We start from the raw sequence: 14,952 nt of genomic DNA, 5'->3' as shown, positions 1-14,952 counted from the left end.
CTATGTTTACCCAGGGTAACTGGACTAAAGGTACTATGTTTACCCAGGGTAACTGGACTAAAGGTACTATGTTTACCCAGGGTAACTGGACTAAAGGTACTATGTTTACCCAGGGTAACTGGACTAAAGGTACTATGTTTACCCAGGGTAACTGGACTAAAGGTACTATGTTTACCCAGGGTAACTGGACTAAAGGTACTATGTTTACCCAGGGTAACTGGACTAAAGGTACTATGTTTACCCAGGGTAACTGGACTAAAGGTACTATGTTTACCCAGGGTAACTGGACTAAAGGTACCATGTTTACCCAGGGTAACTGGACTAAAGGTACTATGTTTACCCAGGGTAACTGGACTAAAGGTACTATGTTTACCCAGGGTAACTGGACTAAAGGTACTATGTTTACCCAGGGTAACTGGACTAAAGGTACTATGTTTACCCAGGGTAACTGGACTAAAGGTACTATGTTTACCCAGGGTAACTGGACTAAAGGTACTATGTTTACCCAGGGTAACTGGACTAAAGGTACTATGTTTACCCAGGGTAACTGGACTAAAGGTACTATGTTTACCCAGGGTAACTGGACTAAAGGTACTATGTTTACCCAGGGTAACTGGACTAAAGGTACTATATTTACCCAGGGTAACTGGACTAAAGGTACTATATTTACCCAGGGTAACTGGACTAAAGGTACTATGTTTACCCAGGGTAACTGGACTAAAGTTACTATGTTTACCCAGGGTAACTGGACTAAAGGTACTATATTTACCCAGGGTAACTGGACTAAAGGTACTATGTTTACCCAGGGTAACTGGACTAAGGAAAGGAAAGGTACTATGTTTACCCAGGGTAACTGGACTAAAGGTACTATGTTTACCCAGGGTAACTGGACTAAAGGTACTATGTTTACCCAGGGTAACTGGACTAAAGGTACTATGTTTACCCAGGGTAACTGGACTAAAGGTACTATGTTTACCCAGGGTAACTGGACTAAAGGTACTATGTTTACCCAGGGTAACTGGACTAAAGGTACTATGTTTACCCAGGGTAACTGGACTAAAGGTACTATGTTTACCCAGGGTAACTGGACTAAAGGTACTATGTTTACCCAGGGTAACTGGACTAAAGGTACTATGTTTACCCAGGGTAACTGGACTAAAGGTACTATGTTTACCCAGGGTAACTGGACTAAAGGTACTATGTTTACCCAGGGTAACTGGACTAAAGGTACTATGTTTACCCAGGGTAACTGGACTAAAGGTACTATGTTTACCCAGGGTAACTGGACTAAAGGTACTATGTTTACCCAGGGTAACTGGACTAAAGGTACTATGTTTACCCAGGGTAACTGGACTAAAGGTACTATATTTACCCAGGGTAACTGGACTAAAGGTACTATGTTTACCCAGGGTAACTGGACTAAAGGTACTATATTTACCCAGGGTAACTGGACTAAAGGTACTATGTTTACCCAGGGTAACTGGACTAAGGAAAGGAAAGGTACTATATTTACCCAGGGTAACTGGACTAAAGGTACTATGTTTACCCAGGGTAACTGGACTAAGGAAAGGAAAGGTACTATGTTTACCCAGGGTAACTGGACTAAAGGTACTATGTTTACCCAGGGTAACTGGACTAAAGGTACTATATTTACCCAGGGTAACTGGACTAAAGGTACTATGTTTACCCAGGGTAACTGGACTAAAGGTACTATATTTACCCAGGGTAACTGGACTAAAGGTACTATGTTTACCCAGGGTAACTGGACTAAGGAAAGGAAAGGTACTATATTTACCCAGGGTAACTGGACTAAAGGTACTATGTTTACCCAGGGTAACTGGACTAAGGAAAGGAAAGGTACTATGTTTACCCAGGGTAACTGGACTAAAGGTACTATGTTTACCCAGGGTAACTGGACTAAAGGTACTATATTTACCCAGGGTAACTGGACTAAAGGTACTATGTTTACCCAGGGTAACTGGACTAAAGGTACTATATTTACCCAGGGTAACTGGACTAAAGGTACTATGTTTACCCAGGGTAACTGGACTAAGGAAAGGAAAGGTACTATATTTACCCAGGGTAACTGGACTAAAGGTACTATGTTTACCCAGGGTAACTGGACTAAAGGTACTATGTTTACCCAGGATAACTGGACTAAGGAAAGGAAAGGTACCATGTTTACCCAGGGTAACTGGACTAAGGAAAGGAAAGGTACTATATTTACCCAGGGTAACTGGACTAAAGGTACTATATTTACCCAGGGTAACTGGACTAAAGGTACTATGTTTACCTAGGGTAACTGGACTAAAGGTACTATGTTTACCCAGGGTAACTGGACTAAAGGTACTATGTTTACCCAGGGTAACTGGACTAAAGGTACTATATTTACCCAGGGTAACTGGACTAAAGGTACTATGTTTACCCAGGGTAACTGGACTAAAGGTACTATATTTACCCAGGGTAACTGGACTAAAGGTACTATATTTACCCAGGGTAACTGGACTAAAGGTACTATGTTTACCCAGGGTAACTGGACTAAAGGTACTATGTTTACCCAGGGTAACTGGACTAAAGGTACTCTGTTTACCCAGGGTAACTGGACTAAAGGTACTATATTTACCCAGGGTAACTGGACTAAAGGTACTATATTTACCCAGGGTAACTGGACTAAAGGTACTATATTTACCCAGGGTAACTGGACTAAAGGTACTATGTTTACCCAGGGTAACTGGACTAAGGTCAAGAACTTGTTTACAGCCAGGCCCTGCTCATAGAACATTTCATGGTAGGGGTTCAATGCCTTGTCCAAGGGCACTTCAACGGTGGTAATTTTAACGTGCCGGTCCGGGGATACGAACTAGCGACCTTCCGATATCAAGACCGCTCCGCAAACCGTTCGGCCACCGCTGCCCATACAACTTGCAGCAAAGAATTGCATTTTCCTCTTCCTGGCTTTCCATGCAGCAAATTCTGAAATAATGTCTTGATAATTCTGTGTAGATCAGTTTTAACTGACCGGCTCTCCCCATGTGCATCATTGTAACTGTGACAGGGACCCCCAGATCATTGTAACTGTGACAGGGACCCCCAGATCATTGTAACTGTGACAGGGACCCCCAGATCTGACTTCACAGGGAATATATGCCGTTACAGTCCCGCTTGTCTTTTTGTTGAGAAACCACAGCTCAGCGAATACAATATATATATACAGTATGGCTGCTGCTGCTAATATGAATATCACCTTCCTCCTGAATACGGGCCTCGCGCTGCATATCCAAAGGATCGGGGCGCGGTTGGAGCGATGCTTTTTCTAATGAATTTATCAAAATAAACTCTCGGCGAGGTCTTGAAAACATATTTTTTCTTTGCTACTCAGGTGGATGGTGGTCGCACACCACCAGAGGCCCTGTGTGACGACACCGTCCGCACGACCTAAAAGCGCGCCTTGGATCACAGATATATATATATATATATATAATAATGTATCTCTAACAGGAGGAAGAGTATGAACGTGCAGATGAAGACTCTGATCAGAGATATGTTATAATAATAATAATAATAATATTTACAGGAGGAAGAGCATGAACGTGCAGATGAAGACTCTGATCAGAGATATGTTATAATAATAATAATAATAATATTTACAGGAGGAAGAGCATGAACGTGCAGATGAAGACTCTGATCAGAGATATGCTCAACGTTAATCCTGCAGAGCGACCGGACGCTCTGGGGGTGGAGCTACGGCTGGTACGCATCGCCTGCAGGGAGATGGACTGGGACACGTAACCACGCCCCTTTATACTGTACACCCCCCCCCCCCCCTAATACACACACCCATACACACATACTGTACATGGAGCTACGGCTGGACTGGGATACCACGCCCCTTTATATAAATACATACTGTACACACACACACATACAGACATGATACATGCACGTACATACACACATGTTATATACATACATACATACATATTTATGTCCACATAATGAGAAGTACAGGAATACCTTGTTACTGTACAAAGGACATAAACACTGCCAGTGCAGTTTGACAGTGGGAGAGCAGCCAGTTACAACGTGCATGGACGGCAAAGCATCGTTACATACAGTACAGCTGACATGTCGGACACAGGGCAGCATCGTTACATACAGTACAGCTGACATGTCAGACACAGGGCAGCATCGTTACATACAGTACAGCTGACATGTCAGACACAGGACAGCATCGTTACATACAGTACAGCTGACATGTCGGGCACAGGTCAGCATCGTTACATACAGTACAGCTGACATGTCGGACACAGGACAGCATCGTTACATACAGTACAGCTGACATGTCGGACACAGGACAGCATCGTTACATACAGTACAGCTGACATGTCGGACACAGGACAGCATCGTTACATACAGTACAGCTGACATGTCGGACACAGGACAGCATCGTTACATACAGTACAGCTGACATGTCGGACACAGGGCAGCATCGTTACATACAGTACAGCTGACATGTCGGACACAGGACAGCATCGTTACATACAGTACAGCTGACATGTCGGACACAGGGCAGCATCGTTACATACAGTACAGCTGACATGTCGGACACAGGGCAGCATCGTTACATACAGTACAGCTGACATGTCGGACACAGGGCAGCATCGTTACATACAGTACAGCTGACATGTCGGACACAGGACAGCATCGTTACATACAGTACAGCTGACATGTCGGACACAGGACAGCATCGTTACATACAGTACAGCTGACAGTACCTCGCTAACTGCTCGGCTCTCCTTTTGGAAAGGCCGGCCATTTGTAAGCCCCTCACAACCAACTTATGCACATGCCCTAGGCTGCCAAAACTAAAAGTTTACATCTGTAGCCTAGCTGTGAGATGGTCTGCATTAGCTGCTGATACTTCAGCACTTTGGTTAGAAAGGCTTCTTCCAGGCTGTAGTCAAAGGTACAGCCGACCTCGAGAGTGAACACCTCTCTATGGTTTTCATTTACAACAATGACATCAGAGGTGTTAGCTGAAATGTTAGAGAACACAGAATCATCATTACACAGGTTAAACATCCTCGGCTTCACAGTAGAATGCTTATAAAGCATGATGGAGGACCTGAAAATGGAAGAGATGTCTTTCGATATCAAATCCACTATTCTGTCATGCCTTTATGTAAAGGCCCCTGTAAACATGGCAACCATTTAAGATGTGGGACATGGTTTCAGCTATTTGTTCATGGCCATGATGGATACAGTGAGGAGCATGATTGCCTGGAAACCAGATGGAGAGATTAAGTTTAGAAGGTAGAACCTGTAATCTCGCTTTCAAAGTAAAAACAACAATGCACTCATCAATGGCAACATCTTTGAACACAGAGTGAGAGACAGAATGGTCCGCAGCAGGAAGACATGCAGTCTTTCCTTGTAATCTCAACTCAGTCCAATGTTGTCGCTGTCTTTGTTGTTGTGCCCATAGGAGGCGACCTCGGGCATTAGTCAGTGGAAGTACATACATACATACATACATACCAGGGGGGCAGTCACTTAACCCATTCACTGCCATGTATTTAATGCCCTGGTCCATTCACTGACATGTATTTCATAAATTCAGCTGGGTGGGATTTGTAGACAAACATTAGTGTCAGTGTGGCATTGAGGTCTTGTAGATCACATTGTGACCCACTCAGTGCTGATTGAAAAAGAACGCACCAAGTACAGTGCAACTCAAGTCTGTTCAAATTGGTATTGAGGCTGGTTAAACTGAAGTGGTATTGATAATAGAGGCTGGTTAAACTGAAGTGGTATTGATAATAGCGGCTGGTTAAACTGAAGTGGTATTGATAATAGAGGCTGGTTAAACTGAAGTGGTATTGATAATAGAGGCTGGTTAAACTGAAGTGGTATTGATAATAGAGGCTGGTTAAACTGAAGTGGTATTGATAAATTCCAAATAGAATTTGTACACTAGATATGCTGTGGGATATGCTGTGTTTTTGAATCACTTTAAGCCTTATTTTACACCTTTTCACAAACAGATCTACAAGCTCATAGTGTGTGGTATTTTGTCTAGGGATGGAGCCCGAGACCCGAAAAAAAAAGAACAACCTTATCGAGTACCCGGTATCGATAAGCTTTGGGCTTATCCAGTACCCGGTATCAATAAGCTTTGGGCTTATCCAGTACCCGGTATCAATAAGCTTTGGGCTTATCGAGTACCCGGTATCGATAAGCTTTGGGCTTATCCAGACCCGGTATCGATAAGCTTTGGGCTTATCCAGTACCCGGTATCAATAAGCTTTGGGCTTATCCAGTACCCGTTATCGATAAGCTTTGGCCTTTTGCAGTACCCGGTATCGATAAGCTTTGGGCTTATCGAGTACCCGGTATCGATAAGCTTTGGGCTTATCCAGTACCCGGTATCGATAAGCTTTGGGCTCATCAAGCCTGTTATGGAGCATAGCGGTCCATGACTTCATGGACCGCTAAACAATGGACCGTCATGGACCGATTTAAACAATCAAGACAAGAGGCGATCAATAAATAAATGTAATCATACACGGGTAAACAATATTACGCTTTTAAAGTGACGGTACAGTTTCTTCAATATTATAAAAAGGTCAATTTCCTTCCATCTGTTAGAATAGTACTGTATAGTAAAAGATACTGGTTCTGTCTTTCTACAAAATAATAGAAAACGCTCGATAAGAACCTGACTCGACTCGATAAGAACCTGACTCAATAAGAACCTGACTCGACTCGATAAGAACCTGACTCGATAAGAACCTGACTCGATAAGAACCTGACTCGATAAGAACCTGACTCGATAAGAACCTGACTCGATAAGAACCTGACTCAATAAGAACCTGACTCGACTCGATAAGAACCTGACTCGATAAGAACCTGACTCGATAAGAACCTGACTCGATAAGAACCTGACTCGATAAGAACCTGACTCGAATAAGAACCTGACTCGAATAAGAACCTGACTCGATAAGAACCTGACTCGATAAGAACCTGACTCGACTCGATAAGAACCTGACTCGATAAGAACCTGACTCGATAAGAACCTGACTCGATAAGAACCTGACTCGATAAGAACCTGACTCGATAAGAACCTGACTCGATAAGAACCTGACTCGATAAGAACCTGACTCGATAAGAACCTGACTCGATAAGAACCTGACTCGATAAGAACCTGACTCGATAAGAACCTGACTCGATAAGAACCTGACTCGACTCGATAAGAACCTGACTCGATAAGAACCTGACTCGATAAGAACCTGACTCGATAAGAACCTGACTCGATAAGAACCTGACTCGATAAGAACCTGACTCGATAAGAACCTGACTCGATAAGAACCTGACTCGATAAGAACCTGACTCGATAAGAACCTGACTCGACTCGATAAGAACCTGACTCGACTCGATAAGAACCTGACTCGATAAGAACCTGACTCGATAAGAACCTGACTCGATAAGAACCTGACTCGATAAGAACCTGACTCGATAAGAACCTGACTCGATAAGAACCTGACTCGATAAGAACCTGACTCGATAAGAACCTGACTCGATAAGAACCTGACTCGATAAGAACCTGACTCGATAAGAACCTGACTCGATAAGAACCTGACTCGATAAGAACCTGACTCGATAAGAACCTGACTCGATAAGAACCTGACTCGATAAGAACCTGACTCGATAAGAACCTGACTCGACTCGATAAGAACCTGACTCGATAAGAACCTGACTCGATAAGAACCTGACTCGATAAGAACCTGACTCGATAAGAACCTGACTCGATAAGAACCTGACTCGATAAGAACCTGACTCGACTCGATAAGAACCTGACTCGATAAGAACCTGACTCGATAAGAACCTGACTCGATAAGAACCTGACTCGATAAGAACCTGACTCGATAAGAACCTGACTCGATAAGAACTGACTCGACTCGATAAGAACCTGACTCGATAAGAACCTGACTCGATAAGAACCTGACTCGATAAGAACCTGACTCGATAAGAACCTGACTCGACTCGATAAGAACCTGACTCGATAAGAACCTGACTCGACTCGATAAGAACCTGACTCGATAAGAACCTGACTCGATAAGAACCTGACTCGATAAGAACCTGACTCGATAAGAACCTGACTCGATAAGAACCTGACTCGATAAGAACCTGACTCGATAAGAACCTGACTCGATAAGAACCTGACTCGATAAGAACCTGACTCGATAAGAACCTGACTCGATAAGAACCTGACTCGATAAGAACCTGACCGACTCGATAAGAACCTGACTCGATAAGAACCTGACTCGATAAGAACCTGACTCGATAAGAACCTGACTCGACTCGATAAGAACCTGACTCGACTCGATAAGAACCTGACTCGATAAGAACCTGACTCGACTCGATAAGAACCTGACTCGACTCGATAAGAACCTGACTCGATAAGAACCTGACTCGACTCGATAAGAACCTGACTCGACTCGATAAGAACCTGACTCGACTCGATAAGAACCTGACTCGATAAGAACCTGACTCGATAAGAACCTGACTCGATAAGAACCTGACTCGATAAGAACCTGACTCGATAAGAACCTGACTCGATAAGAACCTGACTCGATAAGAACCTGACTCGATAAGAACCTGACTCGATAACCTGACTCGACTCGATAAGAACCTGACTCGATAAGAACCTGACTCGATAAGAACCTGACTCGATAAGAACCTGACTCGATAAGAACCTGACTCGATAAGAACCTGACTCGATAAGAACCTGACTCGATAAGAACCTGACTCGATAAGAACCTGACTCGATAAGAACCTGACTCGATAAGAACCTGACTCGATAAGAACCTGACTCGATAAGAACCTGACTCGATAAGAACCTGACTCGACTCGATAAGAACCTGACTCGATAAGAACCTGACTCGATAAGAACCTGACTCGATAAGAACCTGACTCGATAAGAACCTGACTCGATAAGAACCTGACTCGACTCGATAAGAACCTGACTCGATAAGAACCTGACTCGATAAGAACCTGACTCGATAAGAACCTGACTCGACTCGATAAGAACCTGACTCGATAAGAACCTGACTCGACTCGATAAGAACCTGACTCGATAAGAACCTGACTCGATAAGAACCTGACTCGATAAGAACCTGACTCGATAAGAACCTGACTCGATAAGAACCTGACTCGATAAGAACCTGACTCGATAAGAACCTGACTCGATAAGAACCTGACTCGATAAGAACCTGACTCGATAAGAACCTGACTCGATAAGAACCTGACTCGATAAGAACCTGACTCGACTCGATAAGAACCTGACTCGATAAGAACCTGATCGATAAGAACCTGATCGATAAGAACCTGACTCGACTCGATAAGAACCTGACTCGACTCGATAAGAACCTGACTCGATAAGAACCTGACTCGACTCGATAAGAACCTGACTCGACTCGATAAGAACCTGACTCGATAAGAACCTGACTCGACTCGATAAGAACCTGACTCGACTCGATAAGAACCTGACTCGACTCGATAAGAACCTGACTCGATAAGAACCTGACTCGATAAGAACCTGACTCGATAAGAACCTGACTCGATAAGAACCTGACTCGATAAGAACCTGACTCGATAAGAACCTGACTCGATAAGAACCTGACTCGATAAGAACCTGACTCGATAAGAACCTGACTCGACTCGATAAGAACCTGACTCGATAAGAACCTGACTCGATAAGAACCTGACTCGATAAGAACCTGACTCGATAAGAACCTGACTCGATAAGAACCTGACTCGATAAGAACCTGACTCGATAAGAACCTGACTCGATAAGAACCTGACTCGATAAGAACCTGACTCGATAAGAACCTGACTCGATAAGAACCTGACTCGATAAGAACCTGACTCGATAAGAACCTGACTCGACTCGATAAGAACCTGACTCGATAAGAACCTGACTCGATAAGAACCTGACTCGACTCGATAAGAACCTGACTCGACTCGATAAGAACCTGACTCGATAAGAACCTGACTCGATAAGAACCTGACTCGATAAGAACCTGACTCGATAAGAACCTGACTCGATAAGAACCTGACTCGATAAGAACCTGACTCAATAAGAACCTGACTCGATAAGAACCTGACTCAATAAGAACCTGACTCGACTCAATAAGAACCTGACTCGATAAGAACCTGACTCGATAAGAACCTGACTCGACTCGATAAGAACCTGACTCGACTCGATAAGAACCTGACTCGACTCGATAAGAACCTGACTCGATAAGAACCTGACTCGATAAGAACCTGACTCGATAAGAACCTGACTCGATAAGAACCTGACTCGATAAGAACCTGACTCGATAAGAACCTGACTCGACTCGATAAGAACCTGACTCGACTCGATAAGAACCTGACTCGACTCGATAAGAACCTGACTCGATAAGAACCTGACTCGACTCGATAAGAACCTGACTCGATAAGAACCTGACTCGATAAGAACCTGACTCGATAAGAACCTGACTCGATAAGAACCTGACTCGATAAGAACCTGACTCGATAAGAACCTGACTCGATAAGAACCTGACTCAATAAGAACCTGACTCGATAAGAACCTGACTCGATAAGAACCTGACTCAATAAGAACCTGACTCGATAAGAACCTGACTCAATAAGAACCTGACTCGACTCAATAAGAACCTGACTCGATAAGAACCTGACTCGACTCGATAAGAACCTGACTCGATAAGAACCTGACTCGATAAGAACCTGACTCGACTCGATAAGAACCTGACTCGATAAGAACCTGACTCGATAAGAACCTGACTCGATAAGAACCTGACTCGATAAGAACCTGACTCGATAAGAACCTGACTCGATAAGAACCTGACTCGATAAGAACCTGACTCGATAAGAACCTGACTCGATAAGAACCTGACTCGATAAGAACCTGACTCGATAAGAACCTGACTCGATAAGAACCTGACTCGATAAGAACCTGACTCGATAAGAACCTGACTCGACTCGATAAGAACCTGACTCGATAAGAACCTGACTCGATAAGAACCTGACTCGATAAGAACCTGACTCGATAAGAACCTGACTCGATAAGAACCTGACTCGACTCGATAAGAACCTGACTCGATAAGAACCTGACTCGACTCGATAAGAACCTGACTCGATAAGAACCTGACTCGATAAGAACCTGATTCGATAAGAACCTGACTCGATAAGAACCTGACTCGATAAGAACCTGACTCGACTCGATAAGAACCTGACTCGATAAGAACCTGACTCGATAAGAACCTGACTCGATAAGAACCTGACTCGATAAGAACCTGACTCGATAAGAACCTGACTCGATAAGAACCTGATCGATAAGAACCTGACTCGACTCGATAAGAACCTGACTCGACTCGATAAGAACCTGACTCGATAAGAACCTGACTCGATAAGAACCTGACTCGATAAGAACCTGACTCGATAAGAACCTGACTCGATAAGAACCTGATCGATAAGAACCTGACTCGATAAGAACCTGACTCGATAAGAACCTGACTCGATAAGAACCTGACTCAATAAGAACCTGACTCAATAAGAACCTGACTCAATAAGAACCTGACTCAATAAGAACCTGACTCAATAAGAACCTGACTCGATAAGAACCTGACTCAATAAGAACCTGACTCGACTCGATAAGAACCTGACTCGATAAGAACCTGACTCGATAAGAACCTGACTCGATAAGAACCTGACTCGATAAGAACCTGACTCAATAAGAACCTGACTCAATAAGAACCTGACTCAATAAGAACCTGACTCAATAAGAACCTGACTCGATAAGAACCTGACTCAATAAGAACCTGACTCGACTCGATAAGAACCTGACTCGATAAGAACCTGACTCGATAAGAACCTGACTCGATAAGAACCTGACTCGATAAGAACCTGACTCGATAAGAACCTGACTCGATAAGAACCTGACTCGACTCGATAAGAACCTGACTCGATAAGAACCTGACTCGATAAGAACCTGACTCAATAAGAACCTGACTCAATAAGAACCTGACTCGATAAGAACCTGACTCGATAAGAACCTGACTCGATAAGAACCTGACTCGACTCGATAAGAACCTGACTCAATAAGAACCTGACTCGATAAGAACCTGACTCGACTCGATAAGAACCTGACTCGATAAGAACCTGACTCGATAAGAACCTGACTCGATAAGAACCTGACTCGATAAGAACCTGACTCGATAAGAACCTGACTCGATAAGAACCTGACTCGATAAGAACCTGACTCGATAAGAACCTGACTCGATAAGAACCTGACTCGATAAGAACCTGACTCGACTCGATAAGAACCTGACTCGATAAGAACCTGACTCGATAAGAACCTGACTCGATAAGAACCTGACTCAATAAGAACCTGACTCGATAAGAACCTGACTCGATAAGAACCTGACTCAATAAGAACCTGACTCAATAAGAACCTGACTCGACTCGATAAGAACCTGACTCGATAAGAACCTGACTCGATAAGAACCTGACTCGATAAGAACCTGACTCGATAAGAACCTGACTCAATAAGAACCTGACTCAATAAGAACCTGACTCAATAAGAACCTGACTCAATAAGAACCTGACTCAATAAGAACCTGACTCAATAAGAACCTGACTCGACTCGATAAGAACCTGACTCGATAAGAACCTGACTCGATAAGAACCTGACTCGATAAGAACCTGACTCGATAAGAACCTGACTCGATAAGAACCTGACTCGATAAGAACCTGACTCGATAAGAACCTGACTCAATAAGAACCTGACTCGATAAGAACCTGACTCGATAAGAACCTGACTCGATAAGAACCTGACTCGATAAGAACCTGACTCGATAAGAACCTGACTCGATAAGAACTCGACTCGATAAGAACCTGATCGATCAGGCTTATCGATAAGCCTGATCGATAAGACGCTCGTTATCAATTATACATTAACGAGCTCCAGCCCTAATTGTGTCTAGTTGTTGGTTTGCACATGTTGTTGTTTACTGTACATACTGTATATGACTGACCTGACAGGTGACATGATTGACAGGTGTGTGATGATGATTGACAGGTTTGTGATGATTGACAGGTGTGTGATGATGATTGACAGGTGTGGTTGATGATGATTGACAGGTGGTTGATGATGATTGACAGGTGGTTGATGATGATTGACAGGTGTGTGTGATGATGATTGACGGGTGTGTGATGATGATTGACAGGTGTGTGTGTGTGTGATGATTGACAGGTGGTTGATGATGATTGACAGGTGGTTGATGATGATTGACAGGTGGTTGATGATGATTGACAGGTGTGTGATGATGATTGACAGGTGTGTGTGTGTGTGTGTGTGTGTGTGTGTGTGTGTGTGTGTAATGATTGACAGGTGTGTGTGTGTGTGTGTGTGTGTGTGTGTGTGATGATGATTGACGGGTGGTTGATGATGATTGACAGGTGACATTTTGACTGGATTGGGCTCTTGTTTTAAGAGACATTTTTGTTTGTTTGAAATTGTAAAACAAAAACAAAACAACAAAAAAAAGTGCTGTGATTTAATCATTTTTTCTTGAACTGTTTATAAATTAATTCAGCTTCCATTTTTTAAGAGGATGAAAAAGAACAAAGTTAAATACAGTAATTAATTACAGATGATGATGATGATTGGGGTTCATACCTTTGGCTCAACGTTAACTATAGTTAACTATTTACTAGTACTAGTTAGACGTTAACTAGTACTAGTACAGACTACTAGTTTGATTGAATACTTTATTAGGGGGGGGGGGGGGGGGGAGTCCTTGCGATCTTGTTTCCATTCAGGTCCTGCCATGAGGTATTCAATTCATAATCATGACATGAAAAGTAACAAAAAATTCAAATCATCATAAAAAAGAAGAAGAAGATATTGTACAGGTTGGGGTTATAAGGAGGTGGGGGGGCAGGAGCGGTCATTTCCTATGTACTGTAATTATGTACCTAATCTACTGTATGTAATGTACCTTGGCCCACGGTAACTACCTTGGTCTTGTTACTGTATCTTGGCTTTGTTACTGTACCTTGGCCCACGGTAACTGTACCATGGCCTTGTTACAAACATTGTACATAATTCATCATTCACAACTCATTCATAACTCATCATTAAATAATAAATCATAAGTCAGGTTTTGTATGCACTGCTTTTTCTTTCTTTTTTTCTCTTCGTCATTGTAAAATATTTTAAAGAGAATAAATGATGTGAATCATTGTTGAGTGGCTTTTGAATCAAATCCTTTTTCTTCCTTTTAAAGAAATGATTTGAATACTTTATTGTGCGTTTGTGTGAATATCACTAGCGATGATTTGATTGGCTGAGCACCCCATAGTGATGATTTGATTGGCTGAGTGAAGTACATATTAAGGATAAAGTGTAATTTAATTATCTAGTGTTTATTATCTATTCATTTAATTTAATTATTATAACAAAAAAACATTGCATGGATGCACCTGGGACGTATCCTCAGTGATGTATCCCAAGGTCATCAAGGTTTCGGGTCTCCCAACATCATACCCCTCAGGTGACCCAGCCGTGGCGATCAAGTCCCGACTTAAGTCCCATTAGCTACCCTCGATCAGTCCCATTAGGGAATGAGCAAGGCCACACAATCCGTTGCTCCGGAACTACTCTGCCAGATTCTGGCGCGTGGAAGGACTAGGCTCTGTGGGTTGACTCCATAGACTGTAAAAAATATGGACAAAGCGTTCGCCGGGTCTAACATGGACGTAAAATGAAGCCTGTTATTCCTGCACTGTAAGTCGCCATCTTTCTAGATCCGTTTGGTACCAGCTGGCCATTGGCTGGCTCCGTTTTGGACCAGCTGGCCATTGGCTGCCCAGACAACGAGGCGGGAC

The 14,952-nt window shown here is 43.1% G+C and overlaps 1 protein-coding gene and 1 long non-coding RNA gene across 2 annotated transcripts in view; both read left to right on the top strand.

Annotated features, from left to right (window-relative positions):
• The window catches only part of pdik1l (PDLIM1 interacting kinase 1 like), a 28,835-nt gene extending 25,024 nt beyond the window's left edge, over positions 1-3,811 (top strand). The window contains exon 7 of the mRNA XM_083775059.1: positions 3,651-3,811. Within this exon, the coding sequence (XP_083631185.1) occupies positions 3,651-3,789 (139 nt within the window). The 3' untranslated portion in view covers positions 3,790-3,811. The remainder of the gene's footprint in view (positions 1-3,650) is intronic.
• An 8,854-nt stretch (positions 3,812-12,665) lies between these two features.
• Positions 12,666-14,311, top strand: LOC310865915. Its single transcript, XR_014569852.1, has 2 exons — positions 12,666-13,268; positions 13,522-14,311. It is a non-coding gene; the product is annotated as an uncharacterized lncRNA (long non-coding RNA).
• Positions 14,312-14,952: the final 641 nt, after the last annotated feature.

Source organism: Protomyctophum parallelum (genome assembly GCF_964188405.1).
Source record: "Protomyctophum parallelum genome assembly, chromosome: 1".
Classification (NCBI taxonomy): Eukaryota; Metazoa; Chordata; class Actinopteri; order Myctophiformes; family Myctophidae; genus Protomyctophum; species Protomyctophum parallelum.
This window is presented reverse-complemented; position numbering and strand designations above follow the sequence as displayed.